At 37.0% G+C, this 17748-nt stretch overlaps 1 protein-coding gene across 1 annotated transcript in view; it reads right to left on the minus strand.

Moving 5' to 3' along the window:
• Positions 1-1211: 1211 nt before the first annotated feature.
• Positions 1212-17748, minus strand: part of LOC142181054 (TATA-binding protein-associated factor BTAF1-like) — a 38763-nt gene continuing 22226 nt past the window's right edge. Inside the window, exons 15-26 of the mRNA XM_075253177.1 lie at positions 8982-9407; positions 8389-8832; positions 8169-8288; positions 7612-8094; positions 5579-6117; positions 3817-4309; positions 3659-3727; positions 3258-3362; positions 2947-3171; positions 2622-2882; positions 2491-2540; positions 1212-1485 (exon numbers count right to left, since the gene is read on the minus strand). Of these exons, the coding sequence (XP_075109278.1) occupies positions 1377-1485; positions 2491-2540; positions 2622-2882; positions 2947-3171; positions 3258-3362; positions 3659-3727; positions 3817-4309; positions 5579-6117; positions 7612-8094; positions 8169-8288; positions 8389-8832; positions 8982-9407 (3324 nt within the window). The 3' untranslated portion in view covers positions 1212-1376. The remainder of the gene's footprint in view (positions 1486-2490; positions 2541-2621; positions 2883-2946; positions 3172-3257; positions 3363-3658; positions 3728-3816; positions 4310-5578; positions 6118-7611; positions 8095-8168; positions 8289-8388; positions 8833-8981; positions 9408-17748) is intronic.

Below are 17748 nucleotides of genomic sequence, written 5' to 3' on the forward strand. Positions count from 1 at the left end.
AAAGATACGAGAAAAATAGTTAATAGGGGATCAGGGCGTTAATTATCAAAACGACCATTCGGGTCATTATATCAATAAATTATACACTATTGAATTAACCAAAAGGTATATAATATCTTATTTTACTATATAGAGGATTGGTTCATTCCTTCAAAAAAAAGTTAGCAGCAAAATATTGTAGTTAATTATATACTCTTGAATTAATTATTGTATACCAATACAGTATCCAATATACCCTTTTGGTATACAGTACGAATCTGTCTTCTCTGATAGTTCAACTCAATTTCAACCCAAAATTTTAAAAAATGACCCAATGAAAAAGTTTAAAAAGGAGCAAATTATAACAATATACTATTATATTATATTGTATACTGTAATAGTATATGTTGGAATGAATTATATACCAAAATGATATATTTATATACTATTTGGGTATACAATACAAATTCATCTTCTTCTCTAGTTCAACTATATTTCAAACCAAATTTCTATAATCTACTACAAAATCTCTACCAAATTGAGTAAAACTTTAGCTACAACCTCCAATCAACTTTCTAAACAAACCCATGCAGGATTGGATCAAAATAATTAAAAACTCAAACGAACCAAGTTATGAGTTTCAAGTTTCAAGGTCCTTCAATGGTGGATTTAAACTTTTGTATAATAAATCTCCAAAAACTAACATCAAAGGTACAATCTACACATTAAAGAACAATAACTAATGAATTTCAATAGTAAAACACTATAAACCATCAGATATGGCATTTTGAACTCATTCATATGGAGTTTCATTTTTTTCAGATTTGAAATTACATCCATTATTTTTATGTGATAATGAATAATAATCAATTGAAAAGAAGATTATCACGGTGTAGTACTCATGGCAATGTTGATTTTATGATGGCATTTACATGATTGTGGATCTTTCAAATAGAAAGGAAAGATTATCAGATGGTTAAGAAAAACTGGGGATGAGTTGGCTGGCAATTAGTTTTAGTTAGAAAGGTATATATTATAATAAGTTTAACAATGAGTAAAGACGGGTAACTACTTTAATTTTAATAGGTAGATTATGTAGTTTCCTTTTATATCTATGGCCCAATTTTTTACAATGAATGTGTTGATAAATTAGCTAGGATTGCTACTTTTTGGCCGGTTATTAGAATTAAGCCATATTTTAAATTGTATCGGTAAAGTAATTACTCTTTAATGCAAAAATAAAACCTGAACATAAATACTCCTCTCTGAAACACGGAAAAACTCAAACGAGTACTGGAGTTTGAACATTTAGTAGTCTAAACTTCATGAATTGTACATGAGTTTGAAAACATCTTATATATGGAAATTTGGTATATTATGCTGGAGTTTTGAATTTTTCAAGTAAAACTCCAACGCACGATACTAGATTGTGCTGAATTGAAGGCTTTCACAATGTCAAAGCGCTTTTCTGGTTCAACTGATCCATCCAGCCTCAAGTAAGTAACACTGCTCAAAAAAGGAGTAAAATCTCGTTAGCTACTGAATGTCAAACCAAAGGAACGGGCTCAAGTACTTCAAGACAACCTTTGATTAACATAGGTGCATTACTGGTCCTCTAACATCTGTTTTTTCCGGTTCTAAATCGTTCACATGTGCACTAGCAAACTTTTTTTTTGGTTGAGAAGGTAACATTTGTTGCATATATATTAACTGTATCAAAACAGGTACAGCTATCCATAATTACAAGGGAAACTATTAATTGTGAAAGTTAAGATTTAACATACGAAGTCCATTTATATCCCGAGACAATCTCAAGCGTCCAAAATGATTGCAAATTAACAAGAAAATTTCCAGGTGCGATACAAAGAAGTGATGAAAAAAATTGTGTATCCTAAAAATTCTGGGGCTACAAAACAGTTGAGAACATATTCAACTCTCTTTGTCCATACTTGTAGAGGCAACATATTATGTAGCCTATAATTTGATAGTTTGTGTGCAGAAATTTAGAGAATCGGTAGATTGCAAGTTCCAAAAAATAATGTCAAACAAAGAGTAGCTCAATGTACTAAAATCAAACTGAAACCAATTCTAAAAGGTGAAATGTGAAAGAACTAAAGAATGAAAACCACAGCCTTCCCTCCCTTTATGCCCCTTCCAAGATATGCCTGCAGCTAAACAGGTCAAAGTACTGTGCCATACAAACATGGAGACTCCAAAAGGTATTTCCTATGTCTTGCTTTCTCAACAGAAAAAGGTTTAGTCAAATCAAGACCGCCGCCATAAACTGCTGCAGAATTAATGGTTAACAACACACTAGCCCCTAATATCAGAAAACCTAATTATGACAACCAAGAGTTGACCCACACGATAAACCAAGAAGTACATTAAAAGATGCCTCAACCTCCATATAAAAGTCACAGATACGTCAATGGCAATGGAAATATTGGCAGGCTATTTAGTTTACTTCAAAAGGAAGTTTGAAAGGTAAAAACAAGAAAGAACTATCCTTACCTCTTCATATGAGTGTGAAACAGGTCTCTCTCAATGATATCCAAAAGGGCCTGCACAACTCAAAGTTGAATTCCAGGTTAAGACAGGAACAGAATCAATCAAAATATAACTTCAGAAGCTAGAGGCATTACCTTATGCTGTGCAAATATCAGGACTCTGTGCTGTCCCACACAAATAGTGCCTTCAGAACCTGAGTCAACACCAATTCCACACTCCGAAAGGATCTCCTGCAAGGCGACTAATTTGGGAGAATGGTGAAGTTGATGGAGTTCTGAAACAATGTCAGAACCAGGAGGGAAGAGCTCTGACACAACAGATGAGAGTGATTCTGCAATTCTCTCCCCAAACACGAGCAAAGGATGACTACAAAGTTTAAGCAAGTACTGAAGTGCCTGAAACAAGAGAGATATTAGACCACAACCACAAAAGATATAATCATGACTATTCTCAACTTACCTGGAATACATGAGAAGATGCTTTTGGCAAATCATTTTTTTGGCTTGCATCTGATTCATTGTGCTTCACAATGCTGGAAATTTCTTGCCTCACATGTGAACCAGAAAATTGTTCGTAGAGTTTTAGCTGAACAGGACTCAGGACGCAGTACCTATCCTGAATAATTTTCTCTGGCAGATCAGATAAGACTTCATCTTTAGTCCGGCGAAGGAGAAAAGGCATCACCTGTCAAGGAAAACCATTTTCAGTTTGAGTCTAGATCAACAGTGACAAGAACAGAGGAGGCCAGATGCAAGTAGAAATGAACCCACCTGCTTGTGCAATGCTTCCATAGCAAGCACACCTGCTTCAGCATCTTTCGCTGAACATTTGGGATCTCTGGCAGCTAGTAGTGGTTTACCATAGGAGGCATGAAACTGTAAAATTAACATACAAGGTAAGTATCATATAACAACTTTTGATCAAAAGAAGTTTGTAACTAGCCAGCTCAGTTTCACTAAGCATCCACATTAGATGCTGAAAGAAATTCATGATACCCACAATCAACATGAAAGGAAATTCCCACCAACAGCTTCCCTGTGCGTACCTCTCAACCCAAATACAACTTTTAGGAAACAACAAATCGGAACAAAATCACTCAATTATTAGGCACATTGAACAACGTAAGAACTACAAAAAGTGCAATTTTAACTTAGCAAATGGTGTAACTCACTTGTCTTTCAGTTCCAAGAAACCCTGGCATAAGGAAGTCAAAAAGTGACCACAGATCCAACACATTATTCTGCAATTTGAGACAGATTAACTGTTAAGCACCCATTGAACTGTTATAAATATTCAGTTCTGGCTGAATTGCTAACAATATTAACACACCTGTATCGGTGTTCCACTCAGAATGAGTCGGTGTTGTGCCTTTAATTGTTTAACAGCAACTGTTATTTTCGACTTAGAATTCTTTATGATATGTCCCTCATCTAGAATGCAATAGTTCCAAAACAGCTGTCTAAGATAATCAACATCTTTGCGGATAACATCATATGATGTCACGATAACATTATGCTCACTAAACTGAGACCGTAGCGAAATGCGCTCTTGCGCAGAACCAACATACTGGAGGGTAGTAAGCAAAGAACCATCAATAAACTTCTCTATTTCATAAACCCAGTGGCCGACAAGGGTTGAGGGGCATATTATCAAGGATGGAGGTAAATCCTGGGAACTATTTAGAGCAATGTGCTCTGCTACATCAGAAGCCACAATTGCTGATGCTTGAAGGGTTTTACCAAGGCCCATGTCATCACATAAAATCCCGTGAAGATTAAAGCGCTTCAAAAATGCCAACCAGTTTATACCTTCTTGTTGGTACCTGAAAGCATAAGAGAAAAAATCTTAGACCAAAAAACAAACTAGCAAAAGGCTCTTCATGGATAAATTGAAATCCCCTTTCTTTTTACCCCCTCTTTTTTCAGTCTGGGGGAAGGGGGAATAGCTTAAAGAAAAGTAAATGCATTTCAAATAAGGCACCAAGGTTAAATGACTGCCCCACAAGGAGACAAATAAAAATAAAGAGAAATCAAGCTGAAATAAGAAATCTCCTCTCCTCTGCTTGAATTTGAGAGAAAAGGGGGAAGTCATCATTTTTATGTCCACTTTCACCAACAGGGGTCCACGAAAAGCAATTTTCTTCCTCTTTATTTTCTTTTCAGAGGCAAACCAAACAAGAAAGATCAACAATATTAGACCTTGTATTTCTTGCATTTCTTCCCTAGTTTCCATGCAGATGTAGGAGCAGCAGTGACTAGAAACTAGCTGACATCACATTTCTCAAAAAAACACATCTCGCATGACATAGTTATGCTTTTCTGCAACTATGCAATTAAGCAGTTGTCTGGCTGTTTAGAAACAGATGGACTGTGGACAATATGGATTAGAAGAAACTGTATAAGCACATATTTAAGAGTAATATGCTGCCCTTTATATTTCGTCAATTTTCCTCTTTATCGCTTAGCCTGGACTTTGTATGCTGGGCTGAAAACTTAGCAGATGGTCACTTCCAATAGCATGTCTTAAGTGTACAAAAGAATTCCGGGAACGGTAAGCTTGCCAAACAAAATGTTCAATTAGTTCTTTCCAGAGGGTAATTTAGGTAGCATGAATTATCTTGTATTGGGCTCAATAGCTTAGTAAATATAAAAGCAGGTACAGAGAGACCATCTAGATGTGCTTGTGTTTCCAATAGTGTGGTTCATGTATACGCCCCCCCCCCCCCCCACCCCCCAAAACTCCTCATATTGTATGTTACCAATATTCATGCTCATGATATACTTTTAAACCAATTCTTTTGGCACATCCAAATGTCTAATCATCTCACAACAAGAAAATGCACCTTACAGCATGACGATAGATGGTCATTTTGGTCCCACCATCCCTTGTTATATGGACAGAGAGAAACTGAAACAAGGAAAAAAAGAGTAGGAGAAAGAGGAACGTAGGATAGGCCTATGTGATGGGAACACTGTGATTTAGGCAGCGAGAGACCGAGATATTAGTTTTAAAGAAAAAGTCAGCTCAGCACAGGGATGTAGGCATCACATGCAGACACTTGAGAGATAATCAGTGGTTCTGGAGGAGTTACCTTCTCAATGTCACCTTTAGTTCAGTTGAGAGCTTGTAATCATCAATGTGAGAGTTGTCAACTAGCTGCTCCAAAAATTTAACATCTTCTTGACTTCGTGATAGGTGTTCGCTAAGACCAACAGGAGGAGAAACACCACGTGCTAATGGAAGTAGAGGCACAAGGGTGGCAAAACTATGTGTCACACTCTGTCTGACAGAATGATCTGAATCACTCATACACCTCAGGAGGGGAACTACTAAAAGGGGAGCATAAGGAACCAGCTCGATACCAAGTCCTTGGACAAGCAAACTAACAAGCATGCCAGCTCCTTGTTTAGAATGTACAGATGTAATGTCACCTAACATAGGCACAACATTCTGAATTACAGAACCCATCACATCCAATGTCATTGACTTGGCCATGGTTGTAATACATCTAGATGCAGCTAATCTCACGGCAATATGTGAATGACGAACACATCTGAAGATGCATGGAAGAAGAGTGAGAAGTTTTGGTCTTAACGTCTCGTCCAGCATTGGTGCAATGGAACGGACCACCTGCCACTCAAAGGAAAAAAGAATAAGAAGACATAGACAATGCTGAAGTCAAGGAGTCATGGAAGCAAGAGAACATCCAACTGAATTAGAGCACTGAAACTAATCACGTCTTTCTGAATAATTTATGAAACAATAACAAGCAAAGTGGTGGACAATGCTACCTGTCATATACACTTCTGATGAATTTGTTTCTTGCTAAAACTTGCAGTTGCTGCTTCCGACAGGAAACAAATATATAATGTCTTAGGTGTACAATTCATTTGCAACTACACCCCTAGCCAATATCAGTTAAGCAACAACACTTGTAAATTTGTTTTTGTAAACATGCGATCAAACTGCTTCACCTTAAGGGATAGACCAGTTACACCTCTGTTACTGTTCTCTGTATGGGCAACTTGCACTCATTCCATCACGAAAGTAATGACATGATTCAATCTTAGCAAATGAAATAAGCAATTTTTCTGTAGATTCAAACATTTATCAATTTAAGTTTTTTAAAAAATGATAAAACTCAGGAGATATGTGAAAGATACTAGCAAACATATAAAGGAACTTTGATCAGAGAAGAATTTTGGTTGTTGTTCAGATAGTAAGCAGGAAAAACAAAAGGAGGAAACAAAGGCCTTCAAGGAACAGAGAATGTGTAAGAGCTTATTTTTAAGATAAGAACTCCATTTCCTTCTTCACTTCTAATATTGAGCTTCACTGTTGGTCCCCCTCCTTTCTATTCCTAATGGGTTCTTTTGGGGGCTTATTAAAATAGATATCCTTCAGGAGTTGATGAAGGGGAAATGAATAATCAGATCAGAATCAACGCAGAGAAACTAAAAACCTCCTAGAAATCCCAAGCCAACGAATTTTTCTTACTTTGATTATTGAAGCTCAACATTCGTAACAAATTCGTACCACCCAAGAAGATAATTGTGAGGCATACCCATAATAATCTACTAAAAAGAGAAACTCCCAGAAGGAATTAGGTATTCAATTTTGTTTATGATAACCTAAAAAACAATATCTGCTTTCTATAGGTATTAACATCAACAAAGGGTTGTTAATCTTTTCTTCACAAAGAGGACTCATCATGGCATCATTACCTAACAGAAGGCGCAGAGGACTGAGACCAGAATAAAAGGTAGCTTCACAAAGAGAGTCATTTCCTACTACAAAAGCAACAAAACATTACAAGTATCCCCTCTGGCCCTCGGGAAAGATCTCCCAATGTAGCAAATAAAAGAGAAAAAAATAGAGCATGGTAGGTGGCTTCATTGGCACTTGTGCACCATTCAAGAGTAAGAACGAAACTTATGTATTTTGTCCATAGAACGCAGAACGTCAGATCAATCACCCATCCACCAAGTGGATGACAACAACTTTCATGGAAAGCAATTTTTTACTTCTTGTGTACCAGATTTAGTCCCTTCTTGGATGCATTTGCAATAAACATGTAATTATCAAAAGTGCAAGAAACGAAGAATTACGACCATTGGGACTGACCTGGATATTGTTAATCAAGTTCTGATAATCTTTAACCAACTCAATAGCTCGAGTAATAAGTTTTTCATCTTCTTCAGTCATGCCTTCAAGACTACAAGGCTTAAGAACTTCAACTAAGCAGTCCCACAGCTTAGGAAGCTTTTCAAACAAAGATCCACCCAATTTTTCACACAAGTACTTCAAGGCAAGTTCAGATCCACGTCTACTGATGAAGCCCTCAACCTTTAAACGATCTTCACCAGGGGAGAGCATATGAACTTTCGATTTGTGTCTATTACTGCTACTAACTGAGGATAGAAGATCTTGCTCTTCAATTATTTCGATAGAATTCAAAACTCCGGCTTGAGGTGTCTCACAAGGATCCATGCATGTCAAACTACAGAGGTTCTTAATTAACTTGTCATTTGGTCCAGGCTTCCGTCCCATACAACGATAGATAAGTTCTGCAAGAGCCTCAGCAGCCTTACATTGTAATATCTCCTCCTTCAAAAATGAACAATTATGACATGCAAATAGCAAGTGCTCTCTTTTCAGGAAATATCACATTGAACACTTACCTGTTCTCTCTTAATAGAAGCCATCAAAGGTAAAATAATTGGATTCAGTTTCACTGGAAGTTCATTCATCCAGACAACAGCAGCGGCCAGTAAAGAAGAGACGGTAATATGCAAATTATTCTGCGAGTTGTCAAAGGAAAAACTGGAAGTTAGAAAATGATGTAATAAACTTATCCAGTTAATAAGACTCCAGGTTTAGAGATTCACCCCCAAAAGTTACCTGGACGCATTTCAAATACCCAGAAGTGGTCAAAAGCCTCTGTTTGAATGTTTCTAATTCGTCCAAGCTGTTCAGCTCGGCAGATTCCTCCCCCATAGAATTAATACTTAAGAATTGAAGTTTAGATGCAAAATTTATTGCATCATCGGCGCTAAGATTTTCTAGATCAACCTGAATGGATGACAACAAATCTTTAAACATGCCAGCTGCCTCAGTCTCATAGTAGAGCTGACGAGCTTCATTGCGCATTTTATCGTACGTTCTTGAGAGTTCAATGTAAGGAAAAAGAGAATCTTTCGTAGGAAAAGCAGGGTTAATGCAGGCTAACAAATCCATCAATTGGCTCCTAAAATTACTTGAGATGCCAGCAATAACCCTGTCCATATCCATGATGCTCCTGGTTTTCAGTTCTTTAAACCAAGAAATAAGCACCATTGAAGCTACCTGATTCACCATCAAAACTCCAGTTTAAATATGGCATATAGAAAGTATTCTCAGGAAAAAAAAAAATCATTCTCAAAAAATTGGCATATAGAAGGGGAAATATAAAGGAAATGAAGATCAATGCTAAACACTTGTTTAAGATTATGCACCTGGCGTTGAACTCCAGATAGAGAGGTAAGCGCCTTCCATAAGGGGTCGATAAAAAACTGCAAAGAACCTTCACGTAACCTAGCAGCTAAAATGCCCAAGACTGTGGCAGTAACGACACGTGTATATGTAACCGACATGTCGACATCAGCACCAACCACAATCTTTCCGCTGCTGGTGGAAGCCTCTGTATTTTTCTCCAGCACAGTAGAGCCTTCACCTGAATCTGAGCATATACTTTGAAGGGAATCGTTTTCTGGTTTCACAGCTCTCATCTTTGCAGCTGCTTTGAAGTGGCTTTTGCGGGGAAGAGCTACAGGCCAAAACATTTTTGCAGTATCCAATGATGAACCATATGGAGTAGTTGCTAACTCCAGCCAAGAAGGAAAATATGCCTTTGAAGCATCTTCCAAGTCTTCTACTGGGCACTAACAGCAATTGAAATAGATATCTCATCAAACATAAGAAGATCAAATAACTAAGAAACAATTTTCTCGGCTAACTACAAAAATATTTGCTCAAGGTTAATGATTAAGAAACGGCAATCCGGTCTCCATTATATAACATCATTTTATAGTAAATAATTTATTAATGATGGGGAAAAAAACGTACACAAGAAGTATACCAAAAAACACAGAACCTTCACTCCATTAAATAACAACATTGTTGTTCTAATTTATCTTATAGCCAATTATTTGAAGCTAGCATAATTTTTTTCCTGGATAAGCTGGCATAAAGTTCCCCCTACAACAATATATTTTTATTGAAGATCGAGAAAACCGTCTAGGGCGAACCCTTGGAACAAACCGCAGCCTACAAAACTCGGGGATAATAAGCCCGCCACTCTACCTATCTCCACTTACATAAGTGGCTTAGTTAAAATGGCACATGGCTCGAACCTGTGACCTAAATCACAAGTCCATCAACCTTTGCCACTTGAACTAAGCCCTGGGCACAATGCTGCTACCATAATATTATCATCGTCCTCTACCAAAGTGTACACTCCCACTTCACCCAACTAAAGCAACTCACTTGTGGTAGTCTAGTTCAGGGTTATATCAATTTGTTACCGGGTTATTCCTATTGCTACTCCTTTGAGTGGAACATCACATTTCTCCTTCACTTTTTTCCCATCGCCCTTTTTCCTACTTTCCAAACACATTTTATCATGAAGAAAAACATAAGAACCTACCCAAAATACTCCTTATGGGATGAAGTGACCAACCCGCTCATCAAAAACAACAAGAACAACAATATACCCAATATTATCCCACATGACCAACCCGCTCATCCTTTCTCCTTTATTTCCTTGAAGATCATCTTTTAAAGTTTCCGATGATTTAAGGGTTTTATTGTAATTGATGTCTTCAATTTAATAATCCAATTGAAAAACGCTGTAGTGCCAAACTGTTTGAAACGTACAGCATTATAACCTGCCTGGATTAAAAATCCACTGTCAGAGCCTTCCCCCGCACTACAAAACCCTCCTAGTAAGAGGACCCAAGAACAATGGATCAATGACATGGACGAAAAAAAGTCAAAAGATGACCACAACTAAGCATTTGCTTTGTTCTTTTGCTTACGTTCAGGACAAGGAGAGAAAGCAAATAGATAACACATTGCCACACAGGACCTAAATCACTTGAAGAGACTTCCACCTCTCCCCATGTCTCCCTCGGACACAATGAAACAAAAGCCAAAGACACCTTGTGGGACATATGCATATCACCTTGTCAAGCTTATTCCCCAAAAGGCCCAAACCCTCCTTCCCGAAGAACAATAAAGAAAATCCATAGGTAGCAAGTCTCTGGTCATCACTTGACTTGGAAGGTTCACTTGAACGAGAAAGGAAGAAGATTCAAATTAGATAAAGAAGGTTCAGATGAAATTCGATTAATAGCTTGTTTGGCCAAGCTTCTAAAATCAGCTTATATTTTGAAAAGTACTTTTCAAAAAAGTACTTTTGGTGAGAAGCAGTTTGTGTTTGGCTAATTAATTTAAAAAGCACTTTTGAGCAGTAATTAGTATTTGGTCAAGCTTTTAAAAACTGCTTCTAAGTATAATTTTTCTCAAAAGTACTTCTCAGAAAAGTGCTTTTGGAGAAAAGCTACTTTTTTCTGCTTCTCCTCAAAAACACTTTTTTTCCTTCTAAAAGCTTGGCCAAACACATCAATATTTGGCCAAAAAAGCACTTTTAGCCCAAAAAGAAGCTTGGCCAAACGGGCTATAAAACCATCATATGAATCCTAACCTTTCCCCAAAAAACCATCAAATGAGTGACTCCACTATCTAAGGGAAGAAATAAAATATCCATCCACTTCATTCATAAAATATCCATCCACTTCATTCTTCTATCCAACTAAATACAACCTACCAGTATCTCTAGAAAATAACTAAATAGCTGAATACCAGACCTTTTTTTTATAGAAGTAGTGTTATAAATGGCATCAAGAAGATGCATGAAAGCAGAATAAGTACGAAAGTAGTGAGTTTGTTAGCTCTTTTACAATGATCCTATGCGAAGGCTAAAGAGCTAACAAAGTCCAGCTGAATACCAGACTTATAATCACCTCCAGATATGTAATCTTAGAAAAGTCTCTTCAACTAACATAGGATAGTATCCCTCTCAATCCCAATCACCAAATAGGATATCCATAAAATAATATTTTTAGAGAATGCTCCTTTTCTGCTAGTACACTCTGATTCAAATATCAGATATCGATTAAGACGATAATGCATTATCATAGCCATTCACAGGATGTTTCTGTTGATCCAATTAAATATAGCACTATGAAAAGTGGAACGCTGATCTGGGGGTTTACTTGGGAAGGACAGGTATAAACAACAAACCTGGAGAAAGATCCTCCAAACCCTGCCTGAACACTGCACGATCTCCTCATTTGATTCAAGTAGCAAATTCTGGAAAACAATCCTGAGAGTATCACCCAAAATAAATGAAGGCCAGAAAGAGCTAGATGATTCAGCAATGCTCCTCTTATATTCGGCTTCAAGCAATCGTTCCTGCATAAGAAAATTTAAGAATCAGCTTTTTATCTTCTATACTTATGTGCACTTGCATTGTGTAAAACCAATTCATGCGAAGACAAATCAACCAAAATACAAGCGATAAGACATTGCAACTGTGATGTACACAACTAACAGCAGTCCGTTATGTTAACAGCAAATAAAAAGAGGATCAGATAAGGTAGGCTACCAAAGTCCGAATAGCTGAATAACGGACTGAAGTGATACTATGTCTCATGAAAGGCCATAATCTTGGTGCCAATGTTGATAGCATGTAAGGATTTTCTGAAGACCATGTCCCTTCCCCAGGGTCATCTTGTCGATCAATTTCATTGAGATCAAATTTCTTTTTCTCCCCAAACGTTTTTGGAATCATTTGCTCTTGAGAGTAGATCTCTGCCAACAGATTCATCACACTGCAATACCAAAGACATGGAGAAGATCAAGATTCATTGGGAACAAGTCACCAACAAATCACCAAGAGCTATAATTGGGGACAAGATAGCAACATAAAATAAATACGCAAAATTCTTGTAATAGCAGACACCAGTGTATGACAGCTAATTTTCATTTTTTATCTAATAATAACTTTATTAATAATTAATATTCTAATTAATAAACTGCTATAATTCAGAGTGGAAAATGGAGAGGTGATTAATACAGAAGATAATGGGCTAAAGAGTGAGAGGATGGAATTTTGGTGAGAGACCTAGACAATCATCCTTTTTCAAAAAAAAATAACAGAATAAATATTGAGAAAGCCTAAATCTTGTAAGAGACAGTTTTTTATAAAGTCACTGCCCATCTTTCACCCACGCCCCCACACCCCGAAAACCCCGACTATTTTTTTATTTTAGAAAGGAGGAAGGGAAATATAAATTTCAACCTAGATATGGTCGATGTCGAAAGTCAAGAAAATAGAAGTACGCATCCAGGTCAATAGTATAAAAATCTCCTTTCATTTTCGATAAAGAAGTAATTTTATAGCCTGTTTGGCGCTTTTTTCTTGGCCAAAAATGATTTTTTTGTCAAAAGTCCTCTTTTTTCAAAGTTAAGGTGTTTTGCTAAGATGTTTGAAGGAAAAAAAGTGCTTTTGAGTAGAAGCAGAAGCAGTTTCTGAGAAGCGTTTTTCTTCTCCCCAGAACTACCTTTTTGAAAAGACTTTTGAGAAAAATACACTTAGAAGCACTTTCTAAAAGCTTGGCCAAACACTAATTGCTACTCAAAAGTGCTTTTCAAATTGATGAGCCAAACACAGACTGATTTTCACCAAAAGTACTTTTGAAAAAAGCACTTCTCAAAATAAACATATTTTAGAAGCTTGGCCAAACAGGCTATTAATAATATGAAAAAATCTATGTATACAATTGTATGGGACAGTAGAGAACCTACATAAAAAAGGAAGATGGTTCTCCACAAAACACACTCTAACTTCTATACATACAAGAACCTCGGGGTTTTTTTATAATGGAGAAAAAAAAATTGGTCTAGTGGCGCAAAGCTCGAAGCTCAACGGATAATGGACGTGCCCCTCTACTCATCTCCGCTTAAATACCAAGCTTTTATCTAAGGCAAGGTTCAAACTCGTGACGTGTGCCTAACGCACACATTACGTGTTGCACTCCTACCAATAGACCAAAGCCTTAGAGGTGACAGGAATCTCAAGAGTTCACCCGAATAAAACTAGAAACTCAAATGTAAAAGATCATTCTCAACATCACGAGAGCTCACATATTCCACTCTAATGATCGTGCCCACATTACAGCAAGTGAAGCGAGTTCCATGATTGTGCCTTCTCATTCCTTTACTGTAGGCTCGGCATTGTCCCTAGCACTGTCCAAAGTTTAACCAATTCATCACCGCCGATAATAAAGGTGTTGACACCTTGACACCTCACAATGGAATAGCAGGTAGCCCACATCTTCACTCAAACCCTCATGAAGTTGGCAAGATATATGGTTTCGCCGCTCTCCTTTGAAGGATACCTTTCCTGTACTTTCAAATGTACATCGTGCCTTGACTCTAACTCAAAAGCAAGAGTCAAGGTTGTTTATTCCTCGTAGGAGATCACAATGAATAGGAACTTGAAGGTTATAGTGAGTTCACTCTATTCTGCAACGGTGTCCCACCTATCCCTCTCTCGATAATATCTTTTGGAATCCTCCTTTTTCTAGGAAGAGTTGTTACTCATTTTTTTATAAGATCTCAACACCCTCTTACACTATGACCATTGGAAATCTATTTGGAAGAACAAGGCTCTAAACAAACTCAAATACTTCTCCTGATCAGTTGTAAAAAGAAAATGTCCCTCTCTTAATAACCTTCAATAAAGAGGCCATGCACTAGATGCTCTCTTTGCGAAGAAAATGTTGAAGACGTCAACCATCTTTTAATAACCTTCAATAAAGAGGCTATGCAATAGATGCTCTCTTTGCGAAGAAAATGTTGAAGATGTCAACCATCTTTTCCTTCACAGTAAACTTTCAAGTCAAATACTGTACTTCTTAAATGTCCAAGGCATCAAGTGTTTGTTCACCAGATACACTAAACTATTTACTTGCTAGGCAAAGGAGGAGAATGTCCAAATATTCTTCCTTTATTTGGAATACCATCCTTGCAGTCGTTTAGGGGTCATTTGGATGGAGACAAATACTAGAATCTCTGAAGACAACAAGAACAATATTGATAACCGGAAAATATATATATATATATATATATATATATATATATATATATATATATATACACACACACACATATAATCTTCGCTTAACTTTTTGTATAAGTTGGCCGAGGACAATGTTTTCGAACTTGAGGTCGTAACAGATTTTTTGAGCTCATTATACATTGCAAAGTTCTACTCTTTTGGATCTAATCTCCATCTCTTTGCTGACATACCTCAATGATACAACACTATTACTTACCAAAACGTCTTCCCAACCTTTTATTATAACTCTTCAATGGCCACAACTGAAAGGTAGTTCAGTTCCTAGTCTTTCCTAGTCTTCTCCTTCATCACCGATCCACGGTTCCGTTCTTGTCCGCATGCCTCGCCCTCTATAACGAATGTCTCTCAATCTTAAACCTTTGCATCTTTCAGTGTGGATCCTAAGGGCAACCTAGAAAGGTGTGCTCCTTTGCAGGGTCAACAAAAACAAGAGTAACAGATAAATATTTGAAGAGGAAACTCATACATCTTAGCTGGTGCAATATGTGTAATTGCTGAGAAGATGATCCAATCCCGATGCATTGTTACTAGCACGTTTGTAATGGGTGGTCTTGAATTGGTTCAAAGTACAATGGGTAATGTCCAGCACAGTAATGGAGACATCGCTTAGATGGGGTTTAGGATGAAGAAAGAGAAGACCCACGCCTTTAGATGTTTCACCCTAGCTCATAAGTGGGTTATATGAAAAAAGAGAAATAAGATAGCTTTTGAGGGAGTTGAGAATGACATTACACCTTTGAGGGGTAGTTGTGTCTAGTTTTTTTTTTGTGCACCAATGAGGTCCCTATTTGTAAAGCTGATTGCATGAGCTTTGTAAAAAATATGTTTTATTGTAGGTTCTCAACTTTTTGGTATATTGCATGTACACGAGGATTTTCTTGCAAATATAAAACTAATTTACCTATCGAAAAATGATCTTACAAATGTTCCATCACGATTAATTGACATGTAATCCTTAAGGTTTGTTGTCGCCTTCTCTTTTTGGCGTGATGGCAATAAAAGGTACATTGATTGGGTGAGTACTAACCGTATTTTATTGTAGGTTCTAGACTTTCTAGTATATTGCATGTATACGAGGATTTCACAAGAAATATACAATTATTTAACTTATCACAAAACGATCTTATAAATGCTCCAACTAGACTATAAGGCTTGTAATCCTTAAGGTTCATCGCCCCTTCTCTTTCCGGCGTGATGGCAGTAAATGATACATTGAGTCATTGAGTCTTTTCTGGATTTTTGGATTTCTACGATGCTGCTACAGTCTTCATCAACTCTCCCTTCACCATGTTCCAACTTACCTTTTTCCTAGTGTTTGAACTCCCATACAAGGAGCACTTGTACAAGTCTCTCGACTTTTCTTCTTATTTTCACATAGTAGCAAAGCCTCTGCGATCTTGGATCTAAATAGCTTACATTCACTGGTGAACAGACTTATGCTGCCTCCTTAATCAAAGGCTTACATTCTTTAATAATTATACCGGTCTTGTTTTATAAGCTTATACAACAACAACAATGCTTCAATCCCAAATAAAGGGCCGGCTATATGAATCCTCAAATCCATCACTAATATGTTACTCCATTTAATCTAATCTTAGGCCAATATTATATAAAAAAAAATTAATAAATATAAATAATACTAGAAGTTCTTTATATTTTATACTCCCTCAGTTTCAATTTATGTGAACCCATTTGACTGGGCAGAGAGTTTAAGAAAAATGAGAAGACTTTTGAACTTGTGGTGTAAAATGAGGCAGATATATTTTGTGTGGTTATAAATCATTGCATAAAGGTAAATTATTTCCAAATAGGGAAATGAGTCATTCTTTTTAGCACGGACTAAAAAGGAAATAGGTTCACATAATTTAAAACGGAGGGAGTAATTTTTTTTGAAAAGTTAAGCTTACAATTTTACTAATCTTGCTTTTAAGCTAAAAAAGCTTACTAATGATATTAATCTTTGTCTCTTTCGGGTGACTAGATCGGCGGTACTAATCTTTCCCGTCTCTTCCTATCATTGTTCCATTGTTTCGGCGTCATGAGCCATGTTACAAACAGTCCACATCAACCCAAGCAAATATCACCAATCCACATATGTCCACCTATCAAGTCAACAAGTCATATATATCCCATCATTGTCCAGTTAGCATCTCATTGGATTGCCACCGTCAAGCGACACATCAAAGTCGCCAACTAGCAAATATCATCTACGGTCAGTGCCACATCATCATCCACTAGCAGGTTTCTAGGCAGCGCAAATGAGTGCTATATCACCATCCAGTGACATGTTTATAGACAGCATGTCACTGTCAGCACCGCAGTTTGTCAATAATCAGGACAAGCTGGCAGCATACTTGCTTTAGTTCAGTTATATAATCAAACTGACAGCATAAATATCCTCATAACTAGTCTTACTGATTCATGATAACATCACCTCCAAATCAGTTTTATTTCATGATACTGCAAATTATTTTTTTTATATCCAACTTGTCTTTTCCGTTATGATTTGCAAATTTAATCTGATACATTTTGTTGAGTTTGAGTTAACCTGTAGAAACGTCAAGAGAATTAACAGTAATGTGTTGGAATATTTCAAGGTTAATGCTCCTCTGGGATAATTAGAAATCTTGGTATTTAAATATTTGTTTAATTTTAAGTACCAAAGTTGCCTTGTAAAGACTTACCTGCTCGTAGATGGACTGAGGTCATCCAAGTCAAGCAAAATATCCCAGAGCAGCATGATTATTGAATGCAACAGTTGGCCGTTTAAAGAAACAACAGACGCTGCAGTAGGTATTAAAGCATCTGCCGCAACAGCTCTCACATCATCATCAGGATCTTCAAGCCCAGCTTTACATGCCGGGAGGACACAGCCAAGCAACTCTGGAAGCATCTCCTGTTATCATTGGAGAATCAAATTAGCAACAAAAACATCATAGTCTGAAGAATGTACATAGCAAGAGGAATACTAAGATGAGTAAACAAAAGCAGTTGAGCTTGGAAACTTCAGCAGGTAA

Source organism: Nicotiana tabacum, chromosome 1, assembly GCF_000715075.1.
Source record: "Nicotiana tabacum cultivar K326 chromosome 1, ASM71507v2, whole genome shotgun sequence".
Lineage (NCBI taxonomy): Eukaryota > Viridiplantae > Streptophyta > Magnoliopsida > Solanales > Solanaceae > Nicotiana > Nicotiana tabacum.